This window comes from Lampetra fluviatilis, unplaced genomic scaffold (assembly GCF_964198595.1).
Source record: "Lampetra fluviatilis unplaced genomic scaffold, kcLamFluv1.1 SCAFFOLD_172, whole genome shotgun sequence".
NCBI lineage: Eukaryota > Metazoa > Chordata > Hyperoartia > Petromyzontiformes > Petromyzontidae > Lampetra > Lampetra fluviatilis.
Window position 1 is genome coordinate 175,388 of NW_027621140.1, and position 17,373 is coordinate 192,760.

At 56.4% G+C, this 17,373-nt stretch overlaps 2 protein-coding genes across 3 annotated transcripts; both read left to right on the forward strand.

Moving 5' to 3' along the window:
* The first annotated feature begins 9 nt into the window (after positions 1 to 9).
* LOC144954843 (uncharacterized) lies at positions 10 to 8,514 on the forward strand. Its single transcript, XM_078885243.1, has 6 exons — positions 10 to 23; positions 151 to 295; positions 872 to 1,160; positions 1,201 to 1,334; positions 1,871 to 6,090; positions 6,626 to 8,514. Exons 1-5 carry the CDS (start codon positions 10 to 12, stop codon positions 2,723 to 2,725), a joined length of 1,437 nt encoding a protein of 478 aa, XP_078741369.1. The 3' UTR covers positions 2,726 to 6,090; positions 6,626 to 8,514.
* A 972-nt stretch (positions 8,515 to 9,486) lies between these two features.
* Positions 9,487 to 15,482, forward strand: LOC144954847 (uncharacterized). 2 transcript variants are annotated; one of them, XR_013641399.1, is made up of 3 exons: positions 9,487 to 10,686; positions 10,918 to 12,596; positions 12,875 to 15,482. XR_013641399.1 is itself a non-coding variant. In XM_078885248.1 (2 exons), exon 2 carries the CDS (start codon positions 10,926 to 10,928, stop codon positions 12,339 to 12,341), a length of 1,416 nt encoding a protein of 471 aa, XP_078741374.1. In that variant the 5' UTR covers positions 9,487 to 10,686; positions 10,918 to 10,925; the 3' UTR covers positions 12,342 to 15,482. The 2 variants fall into 2 exon arrangements, 1 of the variants encoding a protein (XP_078741374.1); XM_078885248.1 differs by having other exon boundaries at positions 10,918 to 15,482.
* Positions 15,483 to 17,373: the final 1,891 nt, after the last annotated feature.

Genomic DNA, 17,373 nt, shown 5'->3' on the forward strand with positions numbered 1-17,373 from the left:
ATCACAGCCATGGTGGCGAGGACGTTGGGCGGAGTGAATGCATATCCGACGCGCAACTACTGGCCTCGCCGTTGAAGACGTCGCCCTCCTCCTCCTCGTCATTGAAGACGTCGCCCTCCTCCTCCCCCTCCTCCTCCCGCTCGCCGCTAGTGCCCGGCGCCGCCAGCAGCTCCGGCCTGTTCATGGTGAGGCACCGGCGGCGGTGAAGACGACACGGCGCACCACCACCCAGGCGACGCAGACAACGCGGCGTGGCGGGAAGGCCGAGGTGGTGGCCCTGGAGACGGGACCCTGGGTAGCGGCGGGCGCCCTCCTTGGGCTGGTCGGCGTCCATGATCTCCTCTGCGGCCTCCTGCCAACTCGTCTTCGTCGTCTGTAGTCGTCGAACGGCGGCGGCGGCGGACACGGCTCAAGTTGCAAGCCGCCTTTTCTCCGTGTCCCCGTGTGCTGATGGAAGCTTCTGGAAGTCGCTGTGAGCTGCTGGAAGATGTTTCACCGTGGGTCGCGCTGCTGAGAAAAATCTCTCCCCCCTCACTCTTTTTTTTGAGCAAATGGCTTTTATAGCGATCATCATTCACGTGCAAGATCGTAAAAAGTGAAAGAAAAAAACACTCGAAGCAAGTCGCGCTCTGCCATTCTGCGTCGTACACGCGCGTCGAACGCACAAAGTTGCGTGAAAATAACAAAGTTGCGTGAAGCGAGCGAAGATGAAACCGTCTCCGTTAAAATGCCCGACAGCGCCACCTCCGCCCTATTGACTCACGTGACAGCACCGCACCAGGCGCATCATCATCATCGTCACCATCATCACCGTCGCGCTCTCCAGGACGGCGGTCTCCTCGGTGGCGCCCGCCGGGCCGGCCGCCGCCAGCGTGTCGTGCTGCTGGTCACGCGCCACCCGCAGCAGCAGCAGCAGCAGCAGCAGCAGGGCGAACTGCTCTGTTCTGCACACGCCGGCGCAGGTCCCCCTCCCCCTCGCCGCCACCACCGGCCGTCGAGCGGGACCCGCCCCGTCGCGCCGCGTTTCTGCCACGCCCGCGATGGCGCCGTCCGAGGGCGGCGCCCGGAGCCGGTAGTTGTCGTCGTCGGCTTCTTCCGCGGCGCGTCTCTGCCGCCGAAAATCGACCGCCGCTGCCGCCAGCAGCTCCGGCCGATTCACAGTCGGGCGGCGGTGAAGACGACGACGACGACGACGCTGAGCGGCGACGCTGTCTGGGTCGGCCGCCACCGCTGGTGGTAGTGGGAACGCAGCGGTGGTGCTGGCGGGCGCCCTCCTGATCGGCGTCCACGTACTCCTCTCCTGCGGTCTCCTCGGCACTCAAGTTCGTTGTCGGGTAATACGTGTCTCTCTCTCTCTCACTCTCGCCTCACTCCGGAGTGTCTCACTCGCCACTCGCTCACTCTCTCTTGTTTTCATAATCAACGATTTTTGGGTTTAGATCGCGTTATTTATAAATGTGTCGTAACCCTCCACCACCCGACACGGCCAATCGGTAAAAAAGTGTCACGTTGACAAAAGACAAATAGTTCACTGCTTTAGCCCACCGGTGTGTTGAAGCGTGAATCCACAACATTTACAATTTGAGTTGTACGACGTTTCGCTGGTAATTGCATCCAGCATCATTGGGCAACCCTCACTCTCCTTTTTTTTGTTGAGCAAATGGCTTTTATTACAAAGTGCCAGATTATAAAAAGTCAAAAAAACACTCAAAACAAATCAAAACAAGTCAAAAGTCGTCGTGCTCTGCCATTTGCTAAATACACGTGAGTGGAATACAAAAATATAACAAAGCGAGTGAAAAGAACAGGCTGTTGAAGATCACAAACCAAGATGAGTCTAAAGCGCCCCCCCCCCCCCTCCTCTCGGCAGAAGCGGCCTGGTGGCCGTCCACGCTCTCCCGCGCTCTCTGCTCCCGAAGGGGCTCGCCAGTCCCACGTCGCCCACCACGCCCCTCGTGACCTGCCGCAGCCTCTCCCTGACTGGGGTCCACCACCCCGAGCCCTCCCTCCCCCCCCCGCGGATGGCCGTGCGAGCCGGTCGCTGTTCGTCCGCCCTCCTATCGGCCCACGTGATGGCGCCGCACCAGGTGCATCATCACCAGGTGCATCGTCAACACCGTCGCCCTCTCCAGGGCGGCGGTCTCCTCGGTGGCGCCCGCCGGGCCGGCTGCCGCCAGCGTGTCGTGCTGCTGGTCATGCGCCACCAGCAGCAGCAGCAGCAGCGTCGCCATTGAAGACGTCGCCCTCCCCCTCCTCGTCGTCATTGAAGACGCCGTCACCAGCCTCTGCGTGTGCCGGCGCTACGCTTCATGCAGCAGGGCGAACTGCTCTGTTCTGCACACGCCGGCGCAGGTCCTCCTCCCCCTCCTCCCCCTCCTCCCCCTCGCCGCCAACACCGGCCGTCGAGTGGGACCCGCCCCGCCCCGCCGCGTCTCTGCCACGCCCGCGATGGCGCCGTCTGAGGGCGGCGCCCGGAGCCGGTCGTTGTCGTCGGCTTCTTCCGGGTCGTCCCGCCACCGCCGCCTGCGCCCGGAGCCGGTGCTACTTCTCCGGGGCCTGTTGGCGACGCGGCTGCGGCACCACGATACATCGATGTACCACCAGGCAGCGCCGCCGGAGATGGCGCTGCTGGTGGTGGTGGGAACGCCGCGGTGCTGGCGGGCGCCCTCCTGATTGGCGTCCACGTACTACTCTCCTGCGGCCTCCTCGGCAGCATCGTCATTGAAGACGTCGCCCTCCTCCTTCTCCTCGTCGTCATTGAAGACGTCGCCGCCGCCATGTCCACCGCGTGGCCGTTGACCAGGTACTCTTTGACGAGCTCACGGTCCAGGGTCTTGGTGACTGAGAGCCGCCACCCGGTCACGGGGTCCACGACAAAAACACCCACGGGGTCCTGCTCGGCTCCGGGCCCCGCGATGCTCTACTGCGCGTTTTCATGCGTGGTCGACTTCACCTGAACAAACTGCTTCGGGAAGGGCCCCCGGGGTCATTCTCAGGGATGCCGATCGCAATCGTGAGCCGCCAGCGCTCCATCTGCAACTGAGACTTGCCTTCCTCCACTTTGACTGTGCCCAGCAGCAGGGGTAGTAGTAGCAGTAGCATCATCATCCTAGAGAGGTTTAACCCCCTCATTTTGTTGATAGGAAAAATATCCACACCACGTCGACGGGGGAGTTGACGACTCAGGCGCTGATTGCAGGAGACTCGCTCTCTCCCCCTCCCCTCCCCCCCTCACTTCCTCTCTCTCCCCCCCCCCTCACTCCCTCTCTCTCGCCGTTGGCGTCCGCGATGTCGGCGTCGCCCGCGTGATGCATGACGTCGCGCCATGCATCATGAAAAACATCGCGTATTGTTTCACGCACGACGTGGCGCAATGCGTCATAAGTGACGCCGCCCGCGACACTGACGTCGTTGCCCGCGACATGCGGCCGCGTCGCGGGGCGACGCCGACCGCATGTCCCAGCGATGACTTCTTCTTTTTGGGGGTCCTTGCTCCACCTTCCGATCAGCAGCAGAGACATCAGCAGCGACATTACCTCCCGTGGACTGGTGGCCTGATTGATACGAAGCTAAGCCTAATTGTCATAACTGCACACATTAACATAACTGCAAGCATTCGCATAAAATAATAAGATTATCTCCGTGATTATTATAATTTATGCAATAGCATAATTTCCGCGAATTACGCATTTTTCCAAATTTTATTAATTATTATTATTTTTATCAAAATTTCATAACCCGACCATATACAACAGGGTCTCTGCCGATGTCAAGTGAACGTGTCCGCAATAAAGTGCCATCACTCTCTCTCTCCCCTCGCTCACACTCTCTCTCTCCCCTCGCTCACACTCTCTCTCCCCCCTCACTCGCTCTCTCTCCCCCCCCCCCTCACTCCCTCGCTGCTGCAGACGGCATTGCAGGTGGTTACTGTGTCGCCGAGGGCGACGTCGCGCAATGCGTCACGGGCGACGTTAATAGCATCAGTTCGTCCTGCGTAAGAACACAACGGCAACAATCAGAACGATCAAAGATCCATTCAGTCTTTTGGGTCCAGGCCAAGTTCTATAGGTTTACATAGCACCTTAAACCCCAAGGCGTTTTACAACAATCGTAACATTGTACGTAAGATGACGGTGGTTGTTGAAATCTAGAGTGGGATTGTTATTCTTGGAGTCCGTTGTGAGTTGCGAAGGGACTGGTGGCCACGGGAGGTAATGACAGGTCGGGTGACGGTGGAGTCTGCCGCTGAAGCGAGCGTCCAGAGTCAACGAGACGGTTCGGGAAGGAGGGCGTGGAATTCTACCAAAGCAAGTGAAGAGAACGAGCGAGTGAAGATCACTTCTCCGGTGTCTTGGGTGCCCGGCCGCCGCCAGTGTCTCGTGCTGGTCACGCGCCACACGCAGCAGCAGCAGCGTCATTGAAGACGTCGTCACCAGCTGCTCCGTGTGTCGGCGCTCCGCTTGGTGCAGGAGGGCGAACCGCTCGGCGTTCTGCACACAATGATAAAAGTAGCGAGTGAAACGAGTACGGTGCGTTGTGCCTCTCGGTTGCAAGCTGCATTGGGGCGGTGACCAGAGAGATCGCCATCCGTGGTGCTTGTCAATCGTTCTTCGTCTTCATTCTTATCACCGTGATCACAGCAATGCGCTCCGGCGACTGCGCCGCCATCTCGGCCTGCATGACATTTAGTCTTCTCACAAGTGTCTGCGCCACTGCCAGGGCCGCCCCCCGCTCGGTGATTTTGGCGGCGGAAATCACAGCCATGGTGGCGAGGACGTTGGGCGGAGTGAATGCATATCCGACGCGCAACTACTGGCCTCGCCGTTGAAGACGTCGCCCTCCTCCTCCTCGTCATTGAAGACGTCGCCCTCCTCCTCCCCCTCCTCCTCCCGCTCGCCGCTAGTGCCCGGCGCCGCCAGCAGCTCCGGCCTGTTCATGGTGAGGCACCGGCGGCGGTGAAGACGACACGGCGCACCACCACCCAGGCGACGCAGACAACGCGGCGTGGCGGGAAGGCCGAGGTGGTGGCCCTGGAGACGGGACCCTGGGTAGCGGCGGGCGCCCTCCTTGGGCTGGTCGGCGTCCATGATCTCCTCTGCGGCCTCCTGCCAACTCGTCTTCGTCGTCTGTAGTCGTCGAACGGCGGCGGCGGCGGACACGGCTCAAGTTGCAAGCCGCCTTTTCTCCGTGTCCCCGTGTGCTGATGGAAGCTTCTGGAAGTCGCTGTGAGCTGCTGGAAGATGTTTCACCGTGGGTCGCGCTGCTGAGAAAAATCTCTCCCCCCTCACTCTTTTTTTTGAGCAAATGGCTTTTATAGCGATCATCATTCACGTGCAAGATCGTAAAAAGTGAAAGAAAAAAACACTCGAAGCAAGTCGCGCTCTGCCATTCTGCGTCGTACACGCGCGTCGAACGCACAAAGTTGCGTGAAAATAACAAAGTTGCGTGAAGCGAGCGAAGATGAAACCGTCTCCGTTAAAATGCCCGACAGCGCCACCTCCGCCCTATTGACTCACGTGACAGCACCGCACCAGGCGCATCATCATCATCGTCACCATCATCACCGTCGCGCTCTCCAGGACGGCGGTCTCCTCGGTGGCGCCCGCCGGGCCGGCCGCCGCCAGCGTGTCGTGCTGCTGGTCACGCGCCACCCGCAGCAGCAGCAGCAGCAGCAGCAGCAGCAGGGCGAACTGCTCTGTTCTGCACACGCCGGCGCAGGTCCCCCTCCCCCTCGCCGCCACCACCGGCCGTCGAGCGGGACCCGCCCCGTCGCGCCGCGTTTCTGCCACGCCCGCGATGGCGCCGTCCGAGGGCGGCGCCCGGAGCCGGTAGTTGTCGTCGTCGGCTTCTTCCGCGGCACGTCTCTGCCGCCGAAAATCGACCGCCGCTGCCGCCAGCAGCTCCGGCCGATTCACAGTCGGGCGGCGGTGAAGACGACGACGACGACGACGCTGAGCGGCGACGCTGTCTGGGTCGGCCGCCACCGCTGGTGGTAGTGGGAACGCAGCGGTGGTGCTGGCGGGCGCCCTCCTGATCGGCGTCCACGTACTCCTCTCCTGCGGTCTCCTCGGCACTCAAGTTCGTTGTCGGGTAATACGTGTCTCTCTCTCTCTCACTCTCGCCTCACTCCGGAGTGTCTCACTCGCCACTCGCTCACTCTCTCTTGTTTTCATAATCAACGATTTTTGGGTTTAGATCGCGTTATTTATAAATGTGTCGTAACCCTCCACCACCCGACACGGCCAATCGGTAAAAAAGTGTCACGTTGACAAAAGACAAATAGTTCACTGCTTTAGCCCACCGGTGTGTTGAAGCGTGAAACCACAACATTTACAATTTGAGTTGTACGACGTTTCGCTGGTAATTGCATCCAGCATCATTGGGCAACCCTCACTCTCCTTTTTTTTGTTGAGCAAATGGCTTTTATTACAAAGTGCCAGATTATAAAAAGTCAAAAAAACACTCAAAACAAATCAAAACAAGTCAAAAGTCGTCGTGCTCTGCCATTTGCTAAATACACGTGAGTGGAATACAAAAATATAACAAAGCGAGTGAAAAGAACAGGCTGTTGAAGATCACAAACCAAGATGAGTCTAAAGCGCCCCCCCCCCCCTCCTCTCGGCAGAAGCGGCCTGGTGGCCGTCCACGCTCTCCCGCGCTCTCTGCTCCCGAAGGGGCTCGCCAGTCCCACGTCGCCCACCACGCCCCTCGTGACCTGCCGCAGCCTCTCCCTGACTGGGGTCCACCACCCCGAGCCCTCCCTCCCCCCCCGCGGATGGCCGTGCGAGCCGGTCGCTGTTCGTCCGCCCTCCTATCGGCCCACGTGATGGCGCCGCACCAGGTGCATCATCACCAGGTGCATCGTCAACACCGTCGCCCTCTCCAGGGCGGCGGTCTCCTCGGTGGCGCCCGCCGGGCCGGCTGCCGCCAGCGTGTCGTGCTGCTGGTCATGCGCCACCAGCAGCAGCAGCAGCAGCGTCGCCATTGAAGACGTCGCCCTCCCCCTCCTCGTCGTCATTGAAGACGCCGTCACCAGCCTCTGCGTGTGCCGGCGCTACGCTTCATGCAGCAGGGCGAACTGCTCTGTTCTGCACACGCCGGCGCAGGTCCTCCTCCCCCTCCTCCCCCTCCTCCCCCTCGCCGCCAACACCGGCCGTCGAGTGGGACCCGCCCCGCCCCGCCGCGTCTCTGCCACGCCCGCGATGGCGCCGTCTGAGGGCGGCGCCCGGAGCCGGTCGTTGTCGTCGGCTTCTTCCGGGTCGTCCCGCCACCGCCGCCTGCGCCCGGAGCCGGTGCTACTTCTCCGGGGCCTTTTGGCGACGCGGCTGCGGCACCACGATACATCGATGTACCACCAGGCAGCGCCGCCGGAGATGGCGCTGCTGGTGGTGGTGGGAACGCCGCGGTGCTGGCGGGCGCCCTCCTGATTGGCGTCCACGTACTACTCTCCTGCGGCCTCCTCGGCAGCATCGTCATTGAAGACGTCGCCCTCCTCCTTCTCCTCGTCGTCATTGAAGACGTCGCCGCCGCCATGTCCACCGCGTGGCCGTTGACCAGGTACTCTTTGACGAGCTCACGGTCCAGGGTCTTGGTGACTGAGAGCCGCCACCCGGTCACGGGGTCCACGACAAAAACACCCACGGGGTCCTGCTCGGCTCCGGGCCCCGCGATGCTCTACTGCGCGTTTTCACGCGTGGTCGACTTCACCTGAACAAACTGCTTCGGGAAGGGCCCCCGGGGTCATTCTCAGGGATGCCGATCGCAATCGTGAGCCGCCAGCGCTCCATCTGCAACTGAGACTTGCCTTCCTCCACTTTGACTGTGCCCAGCAGCAGGGGTAGTAGTAGCAGTAGCATCATCATCCTAGAGAGGTTTAACCCCCTCATTTTGTTGATAGGAAAAATATCCACACCACGTCGACGGGGGAGTTGACGACTCAGGCGCTGATTGCAGGAGACTCGCTCTCTCCCCCTCCCCTCCCCCCCTCACTTCCTCTCTCTCCCCCCCCCCCTCACTCCCTCTCTCTCGCCGTTGGCGTCCGCGATGTCGGCGTCGCCCGCGTGATGCATGACGTCGCGCCATGCATCATGAAAAACATCGCGTATTGTTTCACGCACGACGTGGCGCAATGCGTCATAAGTGACGCCGCCCGCGACACTGACGTCGTTGCCCGCGACATGCGGCCGCGTCGCGGGGCGACGCCGACCGCATGTCCCAGCGATGACTTCTTCTTTTTGGGGGTCCTTGCTCCACCTTCCGATCAGCGGCAGAGACGTCAGCAGCGACATTACCTCCCGTGGACTGGTGGCCTGATTGATACGAAGCTAAGCCTAATTGTCATAACTGCACACATTAACATAACTGCAAGCATTCGCATAAAATAATAAGATTATCTCCGTGATTATTATAATTTATGCAATAGCATAATTTCCGCGAATTACGCATTTTTCCAAATTTTATTAATTATCATTATTTTTATCAAAATTTCATAACCCGACATACAACAGGGTCTCTGCCGATGTCAAATGAACGTGTCCGCAATAAAGTGCCATCTCTCTCTCTCTCTCCCCCCTCACTCACTCACTCTCTCCCCACTCACTCACTCACTCTCTCCCCACTCACTCACTCTCTCCCCGCTCACTCACTCTCACTCCACTCACTCACTCTCACTCCCCTCACGCACTCTCTCCCCCCTCACTCCCTCTCTCTCCACTCACTCACTCTCTCTCCCCTCACTCCCTCTCTCCCTCTCTCTCTCCACTCACTCACTCTCTCTCCCCTCACTCCCTCTCTCCCTCTCTTCCCCCTCACTCACTCTCTCTCCCCTCACTCACTCTCTTCCCCCTCACTCACTCACTCTCTCTCCCCCCTCACTCACTCTCTCTCTCCCCCCTCAGTGGAAACAAGAAGATGCTCGGTGTATTCGGCACTTTGTTTCGTTCATCATTTCGTAAATGTTTTTTTTACTGGGCTTTATGTAAACCCCCCCCCCTCTAGCTCTTTTTTTTTTTACGATCAATGGCTCCCCCCTCACTCCGCCTCTCTCTCCCCTCTCACTCACTCTCTGTTTTGTTTTTTGAGCAAATGGCTTTTATATAAAAATTGTGCCATATTATAAAGAGTTCAAAAAATACTCAAACAAATCAAAAATAAATGTGCGCGTGCAATAAATACGAAAACAAAGTGAAAACAAGTGAAGATAAAAAAAACTACGAGTATTTAAAATCGACGGCGCCGCCCCCCTAGCGCCGCCAGTGGCGGCCCACGTGACGCAGCAGCAGCAACAGCGTCGCCATTGAAGACGTCACCCTCCTCCTCCTCATTGAAGACGTCACCCTCCTCGTCGCCATTGAAGACGTCACCCTCCTCCTCATTGAAGACGTCACCCTCCTCCTCCTACTTGTCATTGAAGACGTCACCCTCCTCCTCATTGAAGACGTCACCCTCCCCCTCCTCGTCGCCATTGAAGACGTCACCCTCCTCCTCATTGAAGATGTCACCCTCCTCCTCCTCCTCATTGAAGACGTCACCCTCCTCCTCCTCGTCGCCATTGAAGACGTCACCCTCCTCGTCGCTATTGAAGACGTCACCCTCCTCCTCCTCGCCATTGAAGACGTCACCCTCCTCGTCGTCATTGAAGACGTCGCCCTCCTCCTCCTCGTCGTCATTGAAGACGTCGCCCTCCTCCTCCTCGTCGCCATTGAAGACGTCACCCTCCTCCTCCTCGTCGCCATTGAAGACGTCACCCTCCTCCTCCTCGTCGCCATTGAAGACGTCACCCTCCTCCTCCTCGTCGCCATTGAAGACGTCACCCTCCTCCTCCTCGTCGCCATTGAAGACGTCACCCTCCTCCTCGTCGTCATTGAAGACGTCACCCTCCTCCTCCTCGTCGCCATTGAAGACGTCACCCTCCTCCTCCTCCTCGTCATTGAAGACGTCACCCTCCTCCTCGTCGTCATTGAAGACGCCGTCACCAGCCGCTCCGTGTGTCGGCGCTCCGCTTGGTGCAGGAGGGCAAACCGCTCGGCGTTCTGGAGACGCTGGCGCAGGTCTCCTTCCTCCTCCCCCTCGCCGCCACCACCAGCCGTCGAGCGGGACCCGCCCCGCCGCGTCTCTGCCACGCCTGCGATGGCGCCGTCCGAGGGCGGCGCCCGGAGCCAGTAGTTGTCGTCGGCGGCTTCCGCGGCGCGTCTCTGCCGCCGAAATCGACCGCCGCTGCCGCCAGCAGCTCCGGCCGATTCACAGTCGGGCGGCGGTGAAGACGACGACGACGACGCTCAGCGGCGACGCCGTCTGGGTCGGCCGCCTCTCTCTTTTTTTTTTAATACGCTTAAAGTTTAAGCAAATGGCTTTTAATAAAAAGTTTCCATTAGAAAAAATCCAAAAAAAGACTCGAAACGAATCAAATCAAAAGTCGTGCTCTGCCATTTGCTAAATAAATGTGCGCGTGCAATAAATACAAAAACAAAGTGAAAACAAGTGAAGATTAATAAAAACTACGATTGTTTAAAACCTTTACGGCGCCGCCCCCCTAGCGCCGCCGGTGCCGTCCCACGTGACGCAGCAGCAGCACAGCAGCAGGTCGCCCTCTCCAGGGCGTCGCCCATGTCGTGGGCGCTCGCCAGACCGGCCGCCGCCACCAGCGTGGGAGTGCTGGTCGCGCGCCAGCCGCACCAGCAGCGTCGCCATTGAAGACCACCCCCTCCTCCTCGTCATTGAAGACGTCGCCCTCCTCCTCCTCGTCATTGAAGATGTCGCCCTCCTCCTCCTCGTCATTGAAGATGTCACCCTCCTCCTCCTCCTCCTCGCCATTTAAGACGTCGCCCTCCTCCTCCTCGTCATTGAAGACGTCGCCCTCGCCATTGAAGACGTCGCCCTCCTCCTCGTCATTGAAGACGTCGCCCTCCTCCTCCTCGTCATTGAAGATGTCACCCTCCTCCTCCTCCTCGTCATTGAAGACGTCACCCTCCTCCTCCTCCTCGTCATTGAAGACGTCGCCCTCCTCCTCCTCGTCATTGAAGATGTCGCCCTCCTCCTCCTCGTCATTGAAGATGTCACCCTCCTCCTCCTCCTCCTCGCCATTTAAGACGTCGCCCTCCTCCTCCTCGTCATTGAAGACGTCGCCCTCGCCATTGAAGACGTCGCCCTCCTCCTCGTCATTGAAGACGTCGCCCTCCTCCTCCTCCTCGTCATTGAAGACGTCGCCCTCCTCCTCCTCGTCATTGAAGATGTCGCCCTCCTCCTCCTCGTCATTGAAGATGTCGCCCTCCTCCTCCTCCTCCTCGCCATTTAAGACGTCGCCCTCCTCCTCCTCGTCATTGAAGACGTCGCCCTCGCCATTGAAGACGTCGCCCTCCTCCTCGTCATTGAAGACGTCACCCTCCTCCTCCTCCTCGTCATTGAAGACGTCGCCCTCCTCCTCCTCGTCATTGAAGATGTCGCCCTCCTCCTCCTCGTCATTGAAGATGTCGCCCTCCTCCTCCTCGTCATTGAAGATGTCACCCTCCTCCTCCTCCTCGCCATTTAAGACGTCGCCCTCGTCATTGAAGACGTCGCCCTCTTCCTCCTCGCCATTGAAGACGTCGCCCTCCTCCTCGTCATTGAAGACGTCGCCCTCCTCCTCCTCGTCATTGAAGACGTCGCCCTCTTCCTCCTCGCCATTGAAGACGTCGCCCTCTTCCTCCTCGCCATTGAAGACGTCGCCCTCCTCCTCGTCATTGAAGACGTCGCCCTCCTCCTCGTCATTGAAGACGTCGCCCTCTTCCTCGCCATTGAAGACGTCGCCCTCCTCCTCCTCGCCATTGAAGACGTCGCCCTCCTCCTCCTCGCCATTGAAGACGTCGCCCTCGTCATTGAAGACGTCGCCCTCCTCCTCCTCGCCATTGAAGACGTCGCCCTCCTCCTCCTCGCCATTGAAGACGTCGCCCTCCTCCTCCTCGCCATTGAAGACGTCGCCCTCCTCCTCCTCGCCATTGAAGACGTCGCCCTCCTCGCCATTGAAGACGTCGCCCTCCTCGTCATTGAAGACGTCGCCCTCTTCCTCCTCGTCATTGAAGACGTCGCCCTCTTCCTCCTCGTCATTGAAGACGTCGCCCTCTTCCTCCTCGTCATTGAAGACGTCGCCCTCCTCCTCCTCGCCATTGAAGACGTCGCCCTCCTCCTCCTCGCCATTGAAGACGTCGCCCTCCTCGTCATTGAAGACGTCGCCCTCCTCCTCCTCGTCATTGAAGACGTCGCCCTCCTCCTCCTCGTCATTGAAGACGTCGCCCTCCTCGTCCCGCTCGCTGCTAGTGCCCGGCGCCACCAGCAGCTCTGGCCTGTTCATGCACCGGCGGCGGTGAAGACGACGCGATGTTGACTACCTCGCCTGGTATACGATCCTGACGACGCCTGCGTGGAGTGCCCGAGCACAGGTGCCAGCCTGCCAGCGCACAAGCGAACGAGTGTCGCCAGAGCTCCAGAGTACGAGCGCCAGCGCCGCCAAGCCCCGCCGGGCGCCACCCAGCGACCGAGTCTCTCCACGAACGGCATCGGGCCGACGCCGCTCATCTCCCAGCAGAGAAAGTCTCGTGGCTGTCGCCCCGCGTGGGCCAGAGGTAAACTCTGAGCCGTTCGTATCACCCCCCCCCCCACTCGCAAACCCAAGGAAGCGCACGCACGCACACGTCTACATTCCCAGGGCGTGCAAGAATGTGATGTTGCTGCTGCAATTGAAGGGTTTCTCTGGTGCCGTGCCAAGTTTGCAGTACAATCCGTGCTGTATGCACACCGTTCGCATTGTTGCCTTGTCGTGCCGAGTCGCGCCGAGTGCCTTTGCTCCTATCAGACCAATTTTGCAGTGGAAGCAACAGGTTGTTGTTGTTGTTGTGGGCAGGTCGCTTCTAAAAACGAGGGCCGTATAGCTGCTCAAGCGGGCTTGGGCTCGGATTTCACTGCAGCAGCAGCTTCCTGTGGCCTCGTGACGTCACCTCCCCCCCCCCCCCCCCCCTCACTCACTCGCCGTGGCGGGCGGCGACGCAAGCAGCGTCGCCGCTGCGGACGGCGTCGCGAGCTGCCTCTCGCGCGCAGCCACCGCGGCGTCGAGGGCGGCCGCGGTGACGGTGACGTCGGCGTCGCGGGCGCATTGGGCGACGTCGCCTCCTTTTGGAGGGGTCCATGATCGCCCTTCCGATCATCGGCAGCAGAGACTTCAGCAGCGACATCACCTCCCGTGGACTGGTGGCCACGGGAGCTAATGACAGGTCGGGTGACGGTGGAGTCTGCCGCTGAAGCGAGCGTCCAGAGTCAACGAGACGGCTCGGGAAGGAGGGCGTGGAATTCTACCAAAGCAAGTGAAGAGAACAAGCGAGTGAAGATCACTTCTCCGGTGTCTTGGACGCCAGCCCGGCCGGCGCCAGCGTGTCGTGCTGGTTGCGCGCCACCAGCAACAGCAGCAGCAGCAGCGTCATTGAAGACGTCGCCCTCCTCCGCCTCCCGCTCGCCGCTAGCGCCCGGCGCCGCCAGCAGTTCTGGCCTGTTCATGCACCGGCGGCGGTGAAGACGACGCGATGTTGACTACCTCGCCTGGTATACGATCCTGACGACGCCTGCACAGGTGCCAGCCTGCCAGCGCACACCACATAATGTGGTGTTGTGGTCGGTGCAGTGTGGCGAGTGTGGTGAGGCGAATGTGGTGTGGTTAGCGTGGTGCCTCATTTTAGCTGCTCGACTTCTTGGCTCTCCTGTGGCAGAACACAACGATCACGTAACTCACTCGTTCACTCACTCGCTGCTTTATATTTCTTCCACATAATGTGGTGTTGTGGTCGGTGCAGTGTGGCGAGTGTGGTGAGGCGAATGTGGTGTGGTTAGCGTGGTGCCTCATTTTAGCTGCTCGACTTCTTGGCTCTCCTGTGGCAGAACACAACGATCACGTAACTCACTCGTTCACTCACTCGCTGCTTTATATTTCTTCCACATAATGTGGTGTTGTGGTCGGTGCAGTGTGGCGAGTGTGGTGAGGCGAATGTGGTGTGATTAGCGTGGTGCCTCATAGTACTCTTCGATTGTTGTCTCCTGCGGCAGAACACAACGATCACGTAACTCACTCGCCGCTTTATATTTCTTCCACGTAATACACAGTGGCCAGGTAACTGTGTATTGGCAAAATCGACCCCGGATAACACACAGACGTTCTTATTTTCTCAGCAACCATATATATATAGTTCTAGACTTGAAGCTTTCGTGACTGCAGGCAAAAAATGAAATTAAAATTAATAGATTCCAAGAACACAGGATGAGATGTTGCTATCCTTTGTGCAAGCACTTCCAAGAGTTCATGAACAGTTGGTGAAATTTGGGGAGCGCATCGTCAGTAAGTGTACCTTTGGTTCCCAGGGTGTTTCGGCCTTTCACACTATGCACCCTCCCCAAAGGCGGCCAGCGACAGGGTGATCAATCCTACGCTTGCGTCCCATTCCCAATTAGTCATAGGAGTTGCCTTGTTGTTGATAGCCAACATCCCATGGGACTAAGCATGGCAGGGGCGTCCTCCCCCCTGAGTCGAGCGTTGTTGACCGCATACCTCCTGGCACTCTCACTTCTGGGCCTAGCTGGGGTATTGCCTCCGAAACGTCGTGATTTTTATTGTTTTATTTTTATTAATTTTTTACCTACATGGTGACTTTACCGAAAGAACTAAGAGAATGAATCCCTGCAGTCACGAAAGCTTTAAATCGAAATTTAATTCGGTCACTGTTCCTATGACCACTGTTTCATTGCTTTTTTATTTTGGTGATTTTTGAAAAGTTTTTCAGTTTGGCCATGTTTGTAGTACGGAGTTAGACTGATGGCCTTAATCTAAGTTGTCTTGTGGTTGTTGGTGTTGTTGTTGTTTGACTTGCATCCCACTGGGATTTTTGCACACAGCGTTGGTGTACGGTGATTTTTTTCTGCAATATTTTGCTTTTCTTGGATTTTCTGTTTGCACTTAGTCACATATTCACTTTAAGATGTTTTCTTGTTCATTTTTTTTTGTTTGTTGCGGTTGCACCCGATTCAAGAGCCGAATGGCTCACAGGGCTACACCTAATACGTGAACTTGAACTTGAGGATGCGTGAGGGGTGGTCCCTCCGGAGGTTGCTGAGGGGAGAGGTGGGACATGAGAAAGGTGGCAGCAGGAAGTGACGTCATAGCACAGGTTGTATTGGTTTAGCCATGTTTGTTGTAGTACAGAGTTAGACTGATGGCCTTAATCCAAGTTGTCTTGTGGTTGTTGTTGTTGTTGTTGTTGTTTGACTTGCATCCCACTGGGATTTGTGCACACAGCGTTGATGTACGGTGCTTTTTCTGCAATATTTTGCTGTCTTTTCTTGGATTTTCTGTTTGCACTCGGTCACTTTAAGATGCTTTTTTGTTCGTGTTTTTGTTTGTTTGTTTGCGGTTGCACCCGATTCAAGAGCCGAATGGCTCACAGGGCTTGTACCTAATAAATGAAACTTGAAAATAACTGAACTTGAACTTATCCCCCTTGACAACAACACCGACTCAAAAGACAAAGATCCCCCCCCCCCCCATCGCAGCCAGCTGGGGGAGCCAGGTGCCCTGAGCGAGTTAGCCCAACACACGTGTAGTGAGGTGTTCCCACAGACTCACTCGGAGACGCAGATAAGTTGAGAGGCTTCCGCCAAAGGTTTATCAAGCATCTAACAATGACACACACCAGGGTATACAACTTCCCAGGTTTTTTCGGTAAAGTCCCGTAGGTAAAAATTTAAATTAATAAAAATAAAATAAAATAAATTCACGACGTTTCGGAAGCAACACAAGCCTCCGTCTTCAGGTGGAACCGTCACAGCCACGACAGCTGTATCAAGTAAATGAGAGAACCAAAGAAATGCCACCCCGTATATATAATGGTTGAGGGGGGGGAAGGGCCAGGAACGGCACACTTTTTTTAAACCCTTTATATTAAGTTCACTTGCTTGCGCGCTTACGACCGTGCAAATCTTTCGGTCGTTTTTTCAACCCACTTCCCGTGATCCAATCGAGCTGACATTTTGCACACAGACTCGTTGTGCGTGACAATTTCTTTTCGTGAAAATTTCTGTTCCAAAATTTTACACTTTTTAGGTAAAAAAAAATTACATTTAATTGCTTAATGGTGGCAGGCAATCATCTGACCCATAGGTGGCAGCCATCTCAAGCCAGAGGACGAGAGGACTCTAGCCGCCCGTTTCAAAGACCAATGTGGGCTGGGTTGCGGCCCATTGAACACGCATATCAAGGATTTCTACTGGTAGGAACGAAGTGAACCAGCCTACAATAGATTATATCGTCCGTCTGTCCGATGTCCAATTAGGTGTATCAACATCGCCCCCTACTGCAAACACTTGGCAGGACCCTACAAAAACCTTTAGACTCAGTGAGGCTTTCCTGGCTAAACAAGTGTCATAATACATGATGTTTATTCTTTGGTTATTCGTTCCTACCAGCCCACCCCGCAGGGACATGTTGGTGAAAAACTTTGTTTTTAAATCCTTTATATTAAGTTCGCTTGCTTGCGCGCTTACGACCGTGCAAATCTTTCGGTCGTTTTTGAACCCACTTCCCGTGATCCAATCGAGCTGACATTTTGCACACAGACTCGTTGTGCGTGACAATTGATTTTCGTGAAAAAAAATTCCCAAAATTTTACACTGTTTGGGGAAAACAAATTAAATATTTAATTGACCCATAGGTGGCAGCCATCTCAAGCCAGAGGACGAGAAGACTCTAGCCGCCACGCATATAAAGGATTTATAGTGAAACACTTTGTTTTTACGGGTTAATTTTTATTTAACCAAAAGGCTGTAACAAAACTTGAAGGGGTGACAGCCCCTTCACCCGTACTCGATGGGAGACACCCCTATAGCACTATCCCCTGACTCTCCTATTTCCAGTCCTCCGCTACGAGTGCTAGGGGGGGAGGCTGTCTGATCCGGTCCCTGGTCAACCACGGATCCCGGCACCCAGCTAACCCGGCAGTGCTCTTATATATTTTAGAAAAAAAATTTTTACCTACGTAATAGGAATTTTTTTATATCATTATTTTATTTCTATTATTTTTTAAACCAATAAAATAAAAAATATAAATAAAATAATTATTTTAATTATTTTATTTTTAATTATTTTATTTCTATAAAATAACTAACTTTTAACATTATTTTATTTCCATCATTATTTTAATTTCTACCTACGTGACTTTACCGAAAACAACCTCGGGGTCTGCTTGGTTCTTTCGGTAAAGTCACGTAGAAGGGAAGTAATAAAATAATAAAAAGAAAACAATAAAAAAAATTTCGATGTAAAGCTTTCGTGACTGCAGGGATTCATCTTCTTGGTTCTTTCGTCAA